This window comes from Rhagoletis zephyria, unplaced genomic scaffold (assembly GCF_001687245.7).
Source record: "Rhagoletis zephyria isolate East Lansing unplaced genomic scaffold, Rhagoletis_zephyria_1.1 Rzeph_scaffold_06092, whole genome shotgun sequence".
In the NCBI taxonomy this organism is placed as follows: domain Eukaryota; kingdom Metazoa; phylum Arthropoda; class Insecta; order Diptera; family Tephritidae; genus Rhagoletis; species Rhagoletis zephyria.
In genome coordinates, this window is record NW_016163175.1 from 19,286 (window position 1) to 38,022 (window position 18,737).

General features: G+C 33.4%; 2 protein-coding genes across 2 annotated transcripts; both read left to right on the top strand.

Annotated features, from left to right (window-relative positions):
* The first annotated feature begins 2,496 nt into the window (after positions 1-2,496).
* On the top strand, positions 2,497-5,308 carry LOC108372844 (uncharacterized). The gene is made up of 3 exons (XM_017628633.1): positions 2,497-2,549; positions 4,779-4,867; positions 4,930-5,308. Exons 1-3 carry the CDS (start codon positions 2,532-2,534, stop codon positions 5,153-5,155), a joined length of 333 nt encoding a protein of 110 aa, XP_017484122.1. The 5' UTR covers positions 2,497-2,531; the 3' UTR covers positions 5,156-5,308.
* Positions 5,309-10,050: 4,742 nt separating this feature from the next.
* Positions 10,051-14,692, top strand: LOC108372843 (uncharacterized). Its single transcript, XM_017628632.1, has 3 exons — positions 10,051-10,176; positions 14,202-14,329; positions 14,392-14,692. Exons 1-3 carry the CDS (start codon positions 10,051-10,053, stop codon positions 14,615-14,617), a joined length of 480 nt encoding a protein of 159 aa, XP_017484121.1. The 3' UTR covers positions 14,618-14,692.
* Positions 14,693-18,737: the final 4,045 nt, after the last annotated feature.

Here is an 18,737-nt window from a genome sequence, read left to right on the forward strand (position 1 = left end):
AAACTTGCACTTAGCGCTAAATTCACAGTGCGTAGTTAACTCCGAATCGGCAGTTAACTACAGATTTTCAGTACAAAAAGCACTCTGAATTTGGCCTTAACTATATTAAAATTTAATGCGCTGCAAACTGCATAACAAAAATCTTTCTAGAATAAGTGTGAAAGAACCATAATTTTTGAGAAATTTCTTGGGGCGACCGTAAATATGATCCGATCGGAAAACGGTTTAAATCGGTTCAATGTAATCATGCTACGCAATTTTTCCGCCCTACTACAATTTCGAAATTGAATATTGATTTTTTCGCTCTACAATAATGTACATCGTCAAGAAAATTTTTGATAAACAGTTATTACTCAGTTTTTTCATTCATTAAATATTGCAAAACAACAATTATTTTACTACTATTCAATATCTCTGTTATGTATTTTAATTACTGATGCATTGTTGTAATATTTTGCATCTTCTTCACCTCAAAGGCCATGTTATTCATTTACGTGGAGCAGATTGCCGCAAAGTCATGCATTCCTAAGTGACTAAGGCTGGTTTTACCACAAGAGAATAAAAATGTATGAAAATAGTTTTTAATTTATATAAAAACTGCAACTGTCAATGGTAAAAGATAGAGTGCAATATGCATGATGCCAGCGTTACACCTGTCGATTCATGATTTTCTATTAGCATTTCCATGGAAAGGACAATAGGAATAACAAATTGACTAAAATTTTATAACTTTTAATTGCCTGTATGTATGTAAGTTGCATACATGCATACCTTCATGTAGGTATGTAGGTATTAATGTACCGTTGTGGTCAGCTGATTAAGTCAAGTGACATTCTGACTAGTTTTAAATATTTTTCTTTTGTTTATTTAATATTTGTATTTTTTTTATAAAAGTCTAGAATCTTACCTAATCTCCGCCACATAAATCCACATTTAAAACTTCGTACAAATATTATCAATATTCAACAAACTTTACCATTTGCACCCACCCGAAAATTTTAAACTTTTTATTCAGAATCTTTAGGAAAATTATGGCTATGCAGTTTTGTAGCTCATCAAATTTTAGTAGGTTAAAATGGAAATTTAAGCCGCTAGAAAATCTAGTTGATTTTAAATAATTTTTTTGACTGACGGTGTTGTGCATTTTCTTCCATTTAAAATATGCTCCACAATTTCGTTTGTATGGCAGAAAATGCCTAAATAAAAAGTTTACAATTTTTGGGTGCAAACGTTAAAGCTTGTTGAATTTTAATAATTTTTCTACGAAGTTGGAAATGTGGATTCATGTGGCGCTGGTTATAGCCCTGACTGAAATATGATTTATATACTATACTACACCAAAAATGTGTGGTGAAAACAAACAGAGACAGTCAACTGATAGCATGTATGAATGCCATTTTGCTCGCGCTGGTCCAATATGGTTTGTACACCATGGTATACATACTATGGATTTTGGTACTATTTCGATGTTACAAACATTTTAACAACAATTTCATTATGAAATAAACCTAGGTACTTCATTATCATAAAAATTGACTGAATAAAAAGGGTTTGTTTTTAAAATATTAAAATCTTCAGATTATTAAAAAAAAAAATTAGAAAACAAAAAAAAAACAAATCATTAAAGAGCACTCGAAATCGGATCTCTCCAGAGGCACTCTAGTGCTCTGTTCACCCGGCAATTGCGACTGCTACAGCGGCGCAAAGAGGAAATATACGACACCAGCTTACTTTGCTGGCTCCATCAAGTGATTGTACCATCAGGCTCGAAGCATATAACTTAACAACATGCTGGTACAATGGTTATTTCTTTACATATGAGGTCCAGGAAAGATCGAAATGATTAGAGCCGAGTTTCATAATTTTTCTACCATTTTGCTAAAACATTGTTTTTTTTTTTTTAAATTCACAATTGCAATATCGTGAACTCAATCTTCCACAGCCACGGCTTTGCTTCAGATAGTGCAAGAAATTTTCGCCAAAATACTTTTTGCTTAGAAAATTGAGCTAATTTCATCAATTACATCAAGACACCAGCATGCTAGCACAATCATAAAATTTTCAAATAGTTTTTGAAGTCGCATCAGCAGCTGGTACAATCACACCGCAATAACATACACGGTCAATCGAATTGATGTACCATTTAACAAATTAAGCATATATAAAAATGTAAGGAACATAAATTACATATTTGTATATATATCAGTCTTTCTTAGTTTAAAAATTCATCTCTAAAATAAATGAAAAAAATGAGATCAAATTACGCATATATGTACAACTTTTTCATACCAAGTATGAATAAATTCCCCAAGGGGCTAAAAAAAGGGCTTGGGGCAATTTAAAAAATTTAGGTGGCAATAAAAAGTATGTGGTAGCTACATCTAGCCACCAAAGGGCTAAAACGGCAACACTGATTGTTACATATTTATTTATTACACATCTTTAAAGTTGCGAGGCCAAGCCGTAAAGTTAACTATTTTGTTAACAGTAAATCAGTCGATGACTTGATCTTAAACGTGTTGCAACTCATCATGGCTTCTTTAAAACTGGTAAGTTAAGAAACATATATAAGATCGCTAGTTATTTTTAAAAAAGTTCTGTTTTTATTTTTAAAAATCCTGAAAAAAAACTTGCGGCTAACAATGGTAAACTACAAATCTTTTGATTCAAATTTAGAAATTGTGTTTACATAAATACTGATGACAGTGATATGAAAGGACTTACTATTTTTTAACCGACTTCGAAAACAGGAGGAGGTTATAAATTCGTCGGAATAGTTTTTTTTATGTATGTTTCCGCATAAATTTAGATCACGTATCTATCTATAATTTTTTTTTATCGGTAAGGTAGTGTGTCCGAGGTGGTCACATACTAACTAAATTGGTTTAGATCTGGTCATTGGATAATTTTGATATATACTTTTTTTGTATAATAAGAATCTATTTATTGAATCTGGCGGGTTATTAAAAATATTTAATATTAAAAAATATTTAATATGGTTATTAAAAATATTTAGTAATTAAAAATATTTAATAATACTACCGTTAGTGGATCCAGGCGCTTTATTCTTCTGAATGTTAAGAACTAGTGTATTAAATAAATTTTTCTTTTTAAACCGAAGGGGATTTGTGGTAAGGCTACTGGGGGGTATTGAAATATTTTACGGGTGGGCTCCTTCATTGGGTCTAAAGACGTGCCAAAAATGACAGGCGAAAGCGTTTGCTTTATGCTCATCATTCCTCGTCCAGCTTCTCGAAGAACGTGCCTGCTTCCGTGTTCGCCAAAGGGAGTAGTCAGTCTGTTTCGAAGCAGACGAGGACTGAAGGATCGACTGCGTACTTCTTTCTTTTTCCGCCTGTTTAAGCTTAGGAGAGCGAATTCTTTGCCATACCCTTCTTACTTTGCCCTTTTTACTTATCAAATTAATTGTGGTGTGCAGGTCAGGCAGTAAGAACTGCGTAGTTTAAAAGAAGGATTTGGTGTTGCAATTTCTGCGGGGGAGATTTTCAACTGCCCTGTCGATATCATTCTTGGTCCGAATAAGAATTTGCGGGTCAATAAGCGAACTGATATACTTTTTGTATTTTAACCATTTTGTGTGCTTATTTGTAAGATTTTTTTGTTTTTATTTATAATAAATAAACATTGATAATGTTATAAGGCAGGGAGAATGATCTGGTGTCGCGCAATACCCTTTGTTACACCGAAGTCAATAAGATCGGATATTTTTTGGGGATCAGACGGTAGATCAATTGCGACGTTAATCCGGATCAACGTTGCCGTCTGTTTATGCTTACAGTGTTATTTCCATAGATGAAAGATGTTACTGCCAAATCCTCAGTGTAGTGCTATTAATCAACACACAATCATGAACCGCCATCAGTTGATTTTATTTAAAAATTTTAAATCACAAATATAATAAAAACATAATGCAAAAAATCAAACGAAAAAGATCTGGAATAAGAGATATAAATATTTGAAGAAAGAATGTAGAAATGTTCCAGAACTTGCAAAACATGTTTCGTTTTCACAAAAATAAAGCGAACACTATTAAATTAAACATACAGTGGATTGCCGCCATGTCCAAAAAGCCCGACGAACACTGAAAGAATTGTGTTTTAAAATTAACATATTTTGAACGAATTCGGAATGTCTAAGTTGGTGTTTTCAAACCCTGAAAAAAAAAATTCAAACGTTTAACATGGAAAAGGTTACTCATACGCCATGTACACACGAGTGTGGCCATGTTCGAATATGGCTTTCTTGTTTATTTATCCAATGATTTTATTCGTTAGTAGCTTGATCCTTTTGTAAAAGAACAGGCTTTAGATAAGAAAAATCTATTATTTTTTAATTCTTCACTTTTAAAGTTTGATTTTTCTCATTCACAATACAAATCTTGAGAAAATGACCCGATCTCGAAAATGGCATACAGATCCGTAGTCTATGACCCAATTTTTTCTGTCATTTCAAATCTTGACATTTCCTATACAGTATAATTGCTTGGAAGAAATTATTTGCTGGCATAGCCTACGTAAGAGATGGTAGTTAAAATAAGTAACTTACATATCGACCCAAACCACAGAAAAGATGTAAGCGGATTTTTTTTATATCCTTTTTCTGCATAAAAAAAATTAAAAAAAATTTTACTTACATCTTTTCGGCGGTTAGGGCTCGATTTTTACATACTTGGTTTACTGATATGTGTATCATAAATCCTATGTAACTAACCAATTAGGTTTTACTAATATAAACCAATTAAAATTCAATAATTTCAGTTACTTGCTCTATCAATGTTCGCCACCTTTTCCATATCCGTAAATGCTGATCCACTGGATTACATATATCCTGCCAATCCTGCCATCAAGTAAGTGATACAGTTGTCGAAGCATTAAAACATGTGTAACATAATATTTTGAATTCATGCAGATTGGAGGAGCCAAATGACAGCGAACGCGAGGAAATCGGTGTTGGCATGAATCCCGATACACCAGATGAACAACTAGCTAAAATGGATATGTACACAATGTACGATGAGAAGTCCACTACAGAGAGAGTAACGATGTATACAGCGGACCAGGATGGCTATACGCCACGCTATATGTTTAAGAATCGTAAATTAGGCTGGAAAACTTTAGCGTCTTCGGCGGGTTAAACAAAGAAGTACAGAAAAACTTGCTCTCCCGAAATTGTATAGATAAAGTGTCCATATTTGTAATACTTGTAGTTTTTCCACAAATATGAAAATTGTATTCATTATAAATGTGATTACTTTTAAATAAATAAGGCAGCATAAAATAAGTTTTGTTGGGAGGAGTGCAAAGAACTCTTAAAAAGCTTTAAGAAAGAAATTCGTAGCTCCAAGAAGCAATAGTGAAAGGACTTCTGCGGCAGCATGGGAGAATACAAACGAAGTGGCAAGGTTAAGGTAGCTACTGTCCAACAACCGTCCACGGCAATGTTAATACGCAGAACCGATGATGAATGGACTGAAAGCTGCGAAGAATCGCTGCAGGTCCTATTCGATATGCAATTTCCTGGATGTGCAGACGTGACAGATATGGAATCTGGAAAAGAAAACGTGAATGACATCTCCCACAACATTATTACAATAAGCCAGATTGAATGGGAAATAAACAGTTTTGATCCATTCAAGTCACCTGGAACTGATGGAATTTTTCCGGCCATGATTCAGAAGGTTACTCACATGGTGAACCCATAGCTAGAGCCGATATACATGGGATGTCTGAGGCTGAACTAAATATGTGCCTGTGTAGTGGAGAGATTTGAGAGTTGTGTTCATACCCAAGGCAGGTAAAGTCGACCCTCTACACCCGAAAGAATACAGACCCATTACTTTAGCTTCATTCCTAGACAAACACGTAAGCATATAGAAAAGGAAGATCGACAGAGGCTGCATAGCATGCTCTAGTAACGAACATAGAAAAAAAAAACGCTGGAACACAAGGATTTTGCTTTAGGTATGTTCTTACACATCGGTGGAGCTTTTGATGGCGTATCAAGAGAAGCTAGTCTAGGTAGCATACAAGCAAAGAACGAAGAACCTGCCATTCTTCTATGGATAAAAAACTTTTAAGGCTGTAGACGAATTAGATCAGAATGAGGTGAAGCCAGGCTAACAAAGTAGGCGGTAAAGGGCACACCACAGGGAGGGGTACTCTCACCGCTCCTATTGCTGCTTGTGGTAAACGACCTACTAAATAAATTTGAAGGGAGGGCACCCAAACTAGTTGCATATGCTGATGACATTGCAGTAATGGGGACCGGAAAATACCTAGATACCATAAATTATATAATGAATGAAGCGAAGGTTTAGGGATTAATGCAGAAAAAATGGACATTGTACTTCTTACAAGAAAATACAAGATTCCTGCGTGGAAGTTCCTTAAACTGAACGGCACTGAACTCAAAAACAAAAGACCGCACCAAGTACCTTGGAGTAATCCTAGGCTGCGAACTGCTGTGGAGGTACAATGTGGAGGACAGAGTGAAGAAAGCGAGTAATGCCCACTACGCATGCAAAACGATGCTAGGTGTTACTTGGGTTTTATCCCCTGTCCTAGTGCATTGATGCTACACAGCAGTAGTTAGGCCAATACTACTCTATGCCGCTCGGGGTGTGGTGGACCGCAACAGAAAGGATCAATACAATGAAAATTGGAGCACTCAGAACAACTCCAATGGCTGCAGAGGCAAACATTCTCAATATAACACCTATCGAGCTTGCGGCATAGAGCCTTGCTGCTAAGTTCGCGGAGAGACCTAATGCAACAGGGGAGTTCAAGCAAAAAAACTCTGGCCATAGCTCAATAGCCAAAGAGCGTGTAGCCACAGCAGGCTACATAATACCTTGCTGGAACTGGGATAGGGGTTTCGGGTTACTATCGAAGAAGGAGGAAAATGGGGATTGCTGTAGGTGAAGTAGAACACGTTCTATGCCATTGTTCTGCTGTACCAAAAACACGATTAAAATATCTCAGAGCTCCAGGGTTTAATAATCTTGAAGACGTGGCAACACTTGGGCTTCAAGTACTGTAGAAATTCTCAAAAAGCGTTGACATCCTAAATGATGCATACTTCGAATATAATTAACTGAACCTCTATTTCCATCTGGCATCACTAGATACCTATTGGTCTATGTGGGGCCGTCAGCCAGCCAGAATAACCTCACCTAGCACTATATTGAAATTGAAAGTTGAAATTTCAACTCGAGTTTAACCTTTAGGGTTTATGAACAACTGTCAAGTTTTCTCACTGGGGTGTTTAATAAACTCAGAGTTTAATTTGACATTTGTTCGTTTACTTTTTCTTATTCACATTTAGCCTGTTTCCGTACTCCAGGATTTAGACCAAAAAGTTTATCGGGCCACATTTTTGGTTTTTGCATAGCTAGATTGTTGATTAGTACACTTATTTCTGATTAAATCCTACAGTACAGACTACCTGTTGTAAAGTTGGTTGCAGGTTTGGATTATCAAAGACACAAACCAAATTCGGAAACGCTTTAACTCCAAATAAAAGTGGTGTTTAAGGCGAGTTAAACGAAAATTATTTGCATCCGAAACTGCGAGTTTTAGAGCAGAGTTTAGCGTTAAACTCTAAAATGGCAGATAAACTCGAGTTAAAGGCTCAACGTGAACATAGTATACACTCTAAAAAAATTTTTGTTTAAATTTGCGCATATTAAGATAGGTAACCAGTTTCCTTTCTTAATGAATGCAAATTTACACACCGTGTTGATTAGATTAAACACTGCTTGCTTACTTTTACTTATCACATGTGTTGCGTAGAACAAATTTCAAATTGGTTTTTTGGGTTTTAAACATTTATTGTTCACATTTTCATAGTTTACACATAAAATGTTTAAAATTTTCATCTAAAAAATTTTCGTTTAAATTTACGCATATAAAGAGAGGTAACCAGTTTCCTGTTCTAGTGTGTGCAAAATTAAACACTGTCTGTTTACTTTTACATATCAAATTTGTAACGTAGCGCAAACAAGGGGTGGGTTTTGGGGTTAAATTTATTATGATTTAAGACATTTTGATAGAAAAAAAATTTCTTTTCCATTTCTTGTGCGTCATTTTGTAAGAATTTTTCATTTTTCTTGAGAGCTCTTTAAAGTTTAACTGCGAATGAAAACATTGTTCTAAAAATATGCAATGCATACTCACTTACACTTTACAGCCTTAAAAAAGTTTACCGCTGATATGTACTTAATAAGCATTCGAAAATTTAATTTGCTAACTTCGAATTCGTTCCACCAAAATGAGCTACATACATGATAAAAATACAAGTTCAGTTAAATTTTCGTTATTCGAAGTATTAAAAAATGAGAAACCAGAAATCGACGAAAATGAATAAAACAGTGTAAAAATTTCGTGAAATTATTTAATTTATTTATATTAAAAATCTTTTGTAAAATTTTGTATTACTTTCGAAAGTTGAGTGCATCTTTAACCGTTAATTTTTTCATTATTTTCATGATCGGATCTAAACCAAATTACGGGACGACCCTTAAGGTACCATCTTTCCGGTAAAAAAAGAATTATTGGAATCAGTTCACGCGGTGCAAAGTTATGTGGTGGAATAAATAAAAGAAGTAAAAATACTTTAAAAAGTTTATTTATTTATTTCATACTGTACATAAAACTTGCATAAATGTATTTTATAGAGCAAATTTTCAATATTTTCTGATGATATATATTTAGAAGTATAAATCCTTTCCCCCCTGCGTGCGCCCCTGGCACTTAGTATTTATTATTTGTAAAAAATATATTTTTACTTTCGAAATGTTGGTAATTTAAAATATTTCATGTCTATATTTTAAGCAACTCATGTTCAAAATCAAATCTTGAACATCTTGTGCGTATACCTGAACAGATTCTGGTTGAAAAATAAACACTTTTCGGTAGTAGTTTTACATGCACTTTTTAGAGTGTAACCTTAATAAAATTAACGCTTAACGCTTAATTTCAGTATTAATTGAAAAAGAAGAGAAGCATTCTTGAATTTGGCCTTGCCATTATATTACAAATTAGGTGGGCTTTGCTCGTTTTTATTAGCCGTTGATGATAACTTTCTAACAAACTATCGGCCAGCATTCCAAAATCTTCGCAATCACTCAATTTGGATTCTGTCTTTATATTATGGAAAATACGTGTCGCTTTCCTCTTTAGCTGCCTATATGTATGGTGACCATATTTATGAGAGCCGAATAAGGGACAAAAAAAATTTTTGAAATTTTTTCCACACCGTTTTCCCTGAAACAGTATTCTTTTAGTAACATCACAAATTTTTAGGATAATTTTCTCGGGATTACCCCGTAAAATTTGTTAAAAAATTCGTTAAACTTTACTATAATAAAGTGCAATTTTAAGTCGGCAGGGCTTACCACTAATTTTTGGAAATTTTTTTTGGTTGGCGGTGTTACGCATTTTTTCATACAAAGTATGTTCAACCATTTTTTTTTTTGAAAGAGAAGCAAATGAGCAGCACTTTCCACTCGCACTTTATTATACTCAATTTTAATGAGTTACAAAATTGCAAACCAAATTTTTTTCTAAAGATTCTAATTAAAAAGTTTGAAATTTTGGCGAAAGATTTCAGAATTAATTTTTATAATTTGTTGCACAATGTTCGAAATTTGGTATCATATGGTTTTGTTAGGAAAAGAGCTTTACTTTCATAAAATAATAAATAAACATTAAATAAACTAAGGAAAAATTGCCAAAACTTACTAAAATGTCGGGTCCTAATTTCTATTTTGGTCACTGTATGTATGTATGTATGTATTAGAAAATAATAATAATAACTGTTTATGAAGAAATTACGATCATATACCAACATCACTTAAAACTCGTTCATAGGCATGACTTTTTAATGAGCTGTTAAGGCGTCGGAACACCGAATACGGGACAAATACAGGACATCAAAAAAAACACAGAACATTTGGCGCCCCGTATAAAGTAAATAAATTACCAGGACAATGGGTCCAAAGAGAGGACTGTCCCGTATATTACAGGACGGATGGTCACCGTACCTACAAGTATATGGGTTCTACATGTCGGGTGTTTCGGTTTAAATCGGTTCAACGTTTTCGGCCCTATTGGAATTTCGAAATTGAAAAATTGTTTTTTTTCGCCACACCCTAGTGTAAGTCGTTGAAGAAATTTTTCTCAAATAGTTCTTACTCAGTTTTTTCATTCATTAAATATTGCAAAACAACAATTATTTTACCACTATTCATTATCTTTGGTAAATGTTTTACTCATGCATTGTTGTAATCTTTTGCATTTTCTCCACCTCAAAGGTCATGTGTTTGATTTTCGTGGAGCAGATTGCCGCAAAGTCATGCATTGCTAAGTGACTAAGGCTGGTTTTACCGCAAGAGAATAGAAATTTAGAAAAATAGAATTCAATTTATGTACGTATACATATAGGTACATACATATGTATGTAAAAAACTGCAACTGTCAATGGTATCAGATATAGTGCAATATGCATGATGCCAGTCTTACACCTGTCGATTCATGATTTTATATTAGCATTAAAGGGACAATAGGAATAAATAACAAATTGAATAAAATTTTAGAACTGACTNACCGCAAAGTCATGCATTGCTAAGTGACTAAGATTGGTTTTACCGCAAGAGAATAGAAATTTAAAAAATATAATTTAATTTATTTACGTATACATATAGGTACATACATATGTATGTAAAAAACTGCAACTGTCAATGGTATCAGATATAGTGCAATATGCTTGATGCCAGTGTTACACCTGTCGATTCATGATTTTATATTAGCATTGAAGGGACAATAGGAATAAATAACAAATTGAATAAAATTTTAGAACTGACTACTAAGTTGTTAATGGCTGCTCTGAGGTTTGTTTCAGCTATCGTAGATGCATACATACTCACAAATGTATGTAAGTTGCATACATGCACACCTTTATGTAAGTATATATATACGAGTTTATGTAAGAAATAATGGAGATGTGTATGTATATGTTTGCTGGCTTTTTAGCATTCTTGCCTATTTAGTTATTACACCTCTTCAAAGATGCGAAGCCAAACCGTCAAGCAAAACTATTTTGATTACAATGAATCAGTCGATGACTTGATCTTAAACGTGTTGCAACGCATCATGGCTTCTGTAAAACTGGTCAGTTAAAAAATATATAAGATTGCTAGTTATTCAAAAAAATTTCAATTAATTTAATTTTTAAATGACCTGAAAAAAAAACTTTCGGCTAACAATGATAAACTATAATTCTTCTGATTCAAATTTAAAAATTGTGTTGTTNCAGTTAAAAAATATATAAGATTGCTAGTTATTTAAAAAAATTTCAATTAATTTAATTTTTAAATGACCTGAAAAAAAAACTTTCGGCTAACAATGATAAACTATAATTCTTCTGATTCAAATTTAAAAATTGTGTTGTTATAAATACTGAACTGTGATATGAGAGTACCTGCTATTTTTTAACCGACTTCAACAAAAGGAGGAGGTTATCAATTCGTCGGAATATTTATTTATTTTTATGTATGTTAACGCATTACTTTGAACCGCGTTAACCGATTTCAATATTTTTGTTTTGTTAAGGAAAGGTGGTACCTCCGTGGTGGTCCCATTATCCGATCATTGGATCATGAAAACTTTTATATGAGTGCTGAAGTTGGTTTAGTTCTTTGACTAAAAATTACTTGTTATTGTTTTATAAATTTATTTGTCATATTTATTTGCTTTAATTTAACGTTATAGTTTCAATATAAAACAAATCACTAAAGAGCTTTCAAAGAGCATAAGTGAGATAATAAAAGTACGTGTGCATTTTTAAAAATAATAATAATAATGAGTAAAGGAACAGAATTTGATTGAATGAGTGTGAAAGTTAAAGTGAAAGAAAATTAGTAAACAAATGACTTAATGTTACTCATAAAAATTCATTTCAGCCCCTGACATGGCGTATGAGTGTTGCCAGGTCTTCGGAGGTACATCCTTCAGTTAAACACATCGACTGTTTTTTCGATCACATGTTATAAGGTGGGCCGAAAATCCGCTTTTTTAGAATTTTGNAAACAAAAGGAAGAGGTTATCAATTCGTCGGAATATTTATTTATTTTTATGTATGTTAACGCATAACTTTGAACCGCGTTAACCGATTTCAATAATTTTTTTTTTAAGGAAAGGTGGTACCTCCCTGGTGGTCCCATTATCCGATCATTGGATCATGAAAACTTTTATATGAGTACTGAAGTTGGTTTAGTTCTTTGACTAAAAATTACTTGTTATTGTTTTATAAATTTATGTGTCATATTTATTTGCTTTAATTTAAAGTTATACTTTCAATATAAAACAAATCACTAAAGAGCTTTCAAAGAGCATAAGTGAGATAATAAAAGTACGTGTGCATTTTCAAAAATAATAATAATAATGAGTAAAGGAACAGAATTTGATTTAAAGAGTGTGAAAATTAAAGTGAAAGACAAATGACTTAATGTTACTCATAAAAATTCATTTCAGCCCCTGACATGGCGTATGAGTGTTGCCAGGTCTTCGGAGGTACATCCTCCAGTTAAACACATCGACTGTTTTGTCGATCACATGTTATAAGGTGGGCCGAAAATCCGCTTTTTTAGAATTTTGATTGGTATTTAATAGCAAAAATATGGTTCATAATGCTCTAAAAATAATCTGTGTGAAAGATGGCAATTTTTGGTAAATATCTTAGGCTCGCCCAAGTCCATCGCTATTTTTACTTCATCCACCACGGTTTCACCATGACTTGAATCGTGTATGGTTTGTGTAAATGTCTTGAAGAACAATGAAATTTGTGGTTATGTAAAATCGTGCTAAATATATCCCTAAGTTATTGCGGTGTATTACATTTCCTTTAACTATAACTATTAATATTCCGTCACCTGAAATGCAAAACGACGTAACAAACATCGTCGCTGAAATTCAAAAGTCGTAACTAATAAAAAATTCAAAATTCAGTTTTGGATTGATATGATGTATTTCATCAAATTACAACTCCCACATCATATTAAGAAAAAGATAAAAATCTTTAGTCACGACTTTTTCCATTTCAGTTATAATGTTGTTACGTCTTTTTGCCTTTCAGGTGACGATTTGTGAATTCATCATACAATTTGTTTTCAATAGTACACCCACATAAGNTTCATTTTTATACTAAATATTCCGTCACCTGAAATGCAAAAAGACGTAACAAACATCGTCGCTGAAATTCAANATAACTATTAATATTCCGTCACCTGAAATGCAAAACGACGTAACAAACATCGTCGCTGAAATTCAAAAGTCGTAACTAATAAAAAATTCAAAATTCAGTTTTGGATTGATATGATGTATTTCATCAAATTACAACTCCCACATCATATTAAGAAAAAGATAAAAATCTTTAGTCACGACTTTTTCCATTTCAGTTATAATGTTGTTACGTCTTTTTGCCTTTCAGGTGACGATTTGTGAATTCATCATACAATTTGTTTTCAATAGTACACCCACATAAGTACTTTCATTTTAAGTTGGCATAGTGTATGAAAATAAATTCAAACGTTTAACATGGAAAATGTTACTCATACGCCATGTACGAGTGTGGCCATATACGAGTATGGCTTTCCTGTTTATTTATCCAATGATTTTATTTGTTAGTAGCATGATTCTTTTGTAAAAGAACAGGCTTTAAATACAAATGAAATAAATTCAAAATATCTATTATTTTTTAATTTTTCACTGTTTAAGTTTGAATATTCTCATGCACAATACAAACATAAATATCTTTGAAAAAATGACCTGATCCAGAAAATCGGCATACAGATCCGTAGTCTATGACCCTAACATTAGTTCACGTGACATATTCCCTACAAAGTAATTGATTTGAAGAAATTATTTGCTGGCATAGCCTACGTAAGAGATAGCAGTTAAAATAAGTAACTTACATATCGAGCTCTAACCGCCAAAATATGTAAACGATATTTTTTCAATAATATTTTTGGTGCAGAAATGTTTCTAGAGCAATTAGATACATTTCTGCATTAATAAAAAATTATTTAAAAAAAAAAACTTCTATCGATATGTGTATCATAAGTCCTATGTTAGTAACCAATGAGTTCTTACTAATATAAACGAATTAAAATTCAATAATTTCAGTTACTTGCTCTATCATTTTTTGCCACCTTTTCCATATCGGTAAATGCTGGTCTACTGGATTACATATATCCTGCCATCAAGACGGAGTTCTACAGCCAAGTGCCCACAAAGGAGGGTTATCGCTTCAAGTAAGTGATACAGTTGTCGAAGCATTAAAACATGTGTAATTTATTAATTTGAATTCGTGCAGACTGGAGGAGCCAAATGGCAGTAAACGCGAGGAAATCGGTGTCGTAATGAATCCAGATACACCAGATGAACAACTAGTTATAATGGGTATGTACACAGTGTACGATGAGAAGACCGATACGGAGACAGTGACGATGTATACAGCGGACAAGGATGGTTACAAGCCGCGCTATATGTTGAAGAATCGTAAATTAAGTGCAAAAGCTTTAATGTCTGGGGCCGGTTAAACAAAGAAGTGCAGCAATAGTTGCTCTTCCACAATTGTATAGACGAAGCTGCCCATACTTGAAGTAATACTTGTAGATTTTATTCATAATTATTTTTAAATAAAATTAACACTCATTGCTTAATTTCAGTATTTGTTAATTGAAAAAGAATAGAAGAATTCTTGAATTTCGCCTTGCCATTACATTACAAATTTGGCTCGTTTTTTTTATCTGTTGATTTAAGTGTTGGTCTGCCTAACTTTCTGATAAACTTTTCGTCCATTCTTGCTATCGACCAGCATTCCAAACTCTTCGCAATCACTTATTTCGGATTCTCTCTTTATATGTATTATGGAAAATATAAGTCGCTCCGTCTTTAGCTGCCTATATGGGTCCCACATAGTTTGGAGTTGCGCTCAATCGAGGCGAGGTTATCTAGGTGGCATTATTTTGCTCTGCAGCTTCCTGAAATTCCCCATCGTTACCATTTCGGGGACGCTGCAAACCAACTAGTTTCGCGCGACGGTACGTAATGAGTCGTCGATGTAGTTCAACTGCTTGGATATTTCGATTTCTTGAATATTGCCCCCCTCGTTGAGCTGGTATAGTGGTTTAGTGGCGAAATTGCAGGCTGTATATTGCGACTGCGATTTTCCTCGAAGTTGCCTTGCCTGAAGGCGTCGCGTACCTGGGCTGCAACAGATCAGATCGGAATAAAAAATTAAATTTTGAATTTTAAGTATCCGTATTTCGTTTATTTCAATACGATCAATAAGCGACACAAATGTATGCATTCTCTGCCCTATTGTAATCACCATCGTCATCATCACAATATTGTCTTTTAACTAGTTCATTTTAAGTTTTGTTGATTTTCTGGTAGTATCTGCATATGTAAATATCTATGTATGTATGTATATTACTATTTTAAATCCAAACCGAGGCGAAATGTTCATTCATAATGGAGGCTACGCTTCAGTTTGTGTTGTGATCTGCTGCGAGCTTTACCATGGCGTCTCCAAAACTGGTGAGTTCATAATATTTTAACGTAAAACCAACGACTTAATGAAAATTAGACAAGAAATATACAAATGGAAAGGATTTTCCGCTCATGTGTTAGTGTTTATATAAAATGTTCGGTGATAATATCGAGCCGTAACCGCTAAAAAGATGCAAGCGACATTTTTCTTCAAAATTTAATTTTTTATGCGGAAACGTTTCTACGTAGATGCTGTAAGAAAATGTCTGCATCAAAAAGAAATTTTGAAAACAATACCGCTTATGTAGTATCCCAGCCAGCAAAGAAACGTAAATTTTGCCGACAGTGCAGTTTAGTTCAATTTTTCGTGTCCGAAAACGAATAGAAAAAACTGCTACAGTTATCATCAATTTTCGTATGCGGAAAACGTTCGAAACGTTCGAAAATGATGATATCATTTGAAAGCAATTATTGTATTTTATTTGCTTAAGCTAAACATTTGACAGCATGCATGCGTAGTTGGCAGTGGCTGAGCGTGCAGAGGAGTGTGCCGCTATATGTTGGCTTCCAGAAGGTGCCGAATTCCGTCAGGCGCTTCTTAATTTAATTTTATTTCCTTAGAACCATGTAAAAGTATCTGTGAAGTGCAGAAGGAAAGCTGCTTGACTGAGCTGCAATTCGTGATCTACGTCTTGATGTTTTCACACAAATGGAGGGCCTTACAGTTACATATATGGGCCTTCCGGATTACAGATGGCTTTATAAGAGAAGCACCACTTTCGACGAGGTATAATATGTTTATGACAACGATGAGCTTTCCACCTTCTATTTGCTTTGTTAAAACAAATAATGCGAATCAGTTTTGGCGGCCTTCAGTTAAAGAACAAGGAGCGCACCGTTCTTGAAATAAAGTAGGCTCGGCCACCGTTGTTGCACGTTTGCATCACTTAAAAAGGCACTGAAATAGTTTTCCAGGTTTTTCTTAAATAAACTTGACCCTGCTGTGTAATTCTTCTTCATTAATAATCAAACATGATTTCATATTTGTTAGTTTGATTAAATTTGTGTGTGCGACATATACATACATACATACATACATAAGTATAGACACATATTCTAATAAATTAAAACCAGTTGGCTATTTCGAAGGCCATTTTTGTCGTCTTCGCGATCTTGACTTTTGGTTGGCGTTTTACATACATACGTTTGTATTATCTATTGGCAAAAAAAAAAACAAATGTGGCAAAACCAGTACATGATTTAAGCCAAATGTTTGACGATGATAAACTACATAGAAACAACTTTTTACGCATAATTAATAATTAATAAAAAATTTTAAATGAAAGGTAATTTTCGATATTAATAGTTAACTTCTCTCGGCGAAAAAATAAACTAAAAGGTATTTTATTTACTTTCGAAAAAAAAACAAATTGTTAGAAAAATCTTGTACGCCTTTTCTAAAAACCATTTAATTTTGGCCTGATAGTCATAGACAAAATAAAAGCAAGTTCTAAGGGTTAAAATCATATTTTATATCAAGTAATTTCTTCTTCTTCTTATTTGGCGCTGTAACTGCCTAAGCGATTGTGGCCGAGTTCAACAAAGCAAGCCAGTCGTTGATCAAGTAATTTACATAAAGAATTGACGAATTGATAACCTTCTCCTTTTTTTGAAGTCGGCTAAAGATATTCAAGAATAAATTTTCAAAATTAAAATTTCGAGAGCGTGCTTTTTCAATTTTACTCCATCTATAATTAATTTGGGCACTCCAGTTCTTTAAATGCATAGTAAAGCCGGATACACCATTGGTCTCCGGACAGCTGTTTATTTGCTTTCAGCAGTAAATTTATTGTCGGAGAGGTTACTGAAGTGCGGCCGGTTCAACGCTCAGTTCGGCACATTATAATTTATTCTGAAGCAAACAGTAAATGATATATTTAGTTGCCTACATGCAATTCAGCGTATTTTTTTGAGCTCTCGGTGAGACAGGTGAAATCGCCTTAATCCATACAAATATTTTAATTCTCTATGTACTTGGCTTTATTGAAATTTTGGTTTCAACTGCTCAAGTAGCACAAAAGTCAAAAATACACCAAAATATTTTGTGTATTTTTTACATCGGCGTGATATACATTTTCAATATAAAAAATATGCCATTTCTAAGCGCAGTTTTTGAACAGTTTATCTCGATTCAGTGTAAAGGTTATACCGCTTTTTCGTGCATTATTTACACCTACCGTAAATTTTGTTTACTGATTTTCGACATATATATTATGTTAGTGGTATACAAGTTTTCTTATTTCTAGAACATAATATAAACTCCGTTGGTGTAAAATACGTATTGGTATTGGCTCAAATCATACACCATAATGGTAAAGAATTTACACCATATTCTAGCATAAATATATTTTCATGAGTGTGAAGAGTACAAAAGGATTCGAGGAATAAAATTTACTAATCAAATTTAAAATTAACTCAGACATAAAATTTACACCGAAGCTCTTTTTTAATCTGCGCGACTTGGAATTCTTTTTATAAATCTCAGCATTCCTTTTCGTAATATGCAGGCAAGAAAATCGCGAATATATATGAATGTGAGTACCTAATTTAAAAACGAGGTACATTCTGTCGAGGGAATTTCGGTACTACCCCCTCTAAAACCCGAGCGCCTCAAAATTTATAAGGATTTGATGATTTTTAATTAAATCTGGAAAAACTTATATTTTGAAAGCAATGAATTTTTCGCCATTATTAAATTTTTAAGAGATGCGCTGTTTAAAAAAGGTTCGGAAATACACATAAAGTGGCATAGTTGAGTTGTACATAATGAAATTGTTAAATTAGTTAAATAATAGTCATACAGCTTTAATATGGCGTCCAGCTGAGATTCAGTATTAGGCTAAGTTTACAACCTAACGTATTAGCGTAGCGAGAATACATAAAAATCGCTTCTAACCAACATTTACATAGTCTTTGGTGTTTATCGCTGTGCAAGCAAATAAAAGTTATGTAGTTTATTAAAAAAGCTTTTTCTCATACTTAAAGCCCAAATAAATAAAAAATAAACATATGTACATATTTATATAATAAATTGAACATCTCTTCTACTGCTATTGTATACAATACAATATGCTTAAGTTTCGGTATAAATTGTCAAAGGCTTGT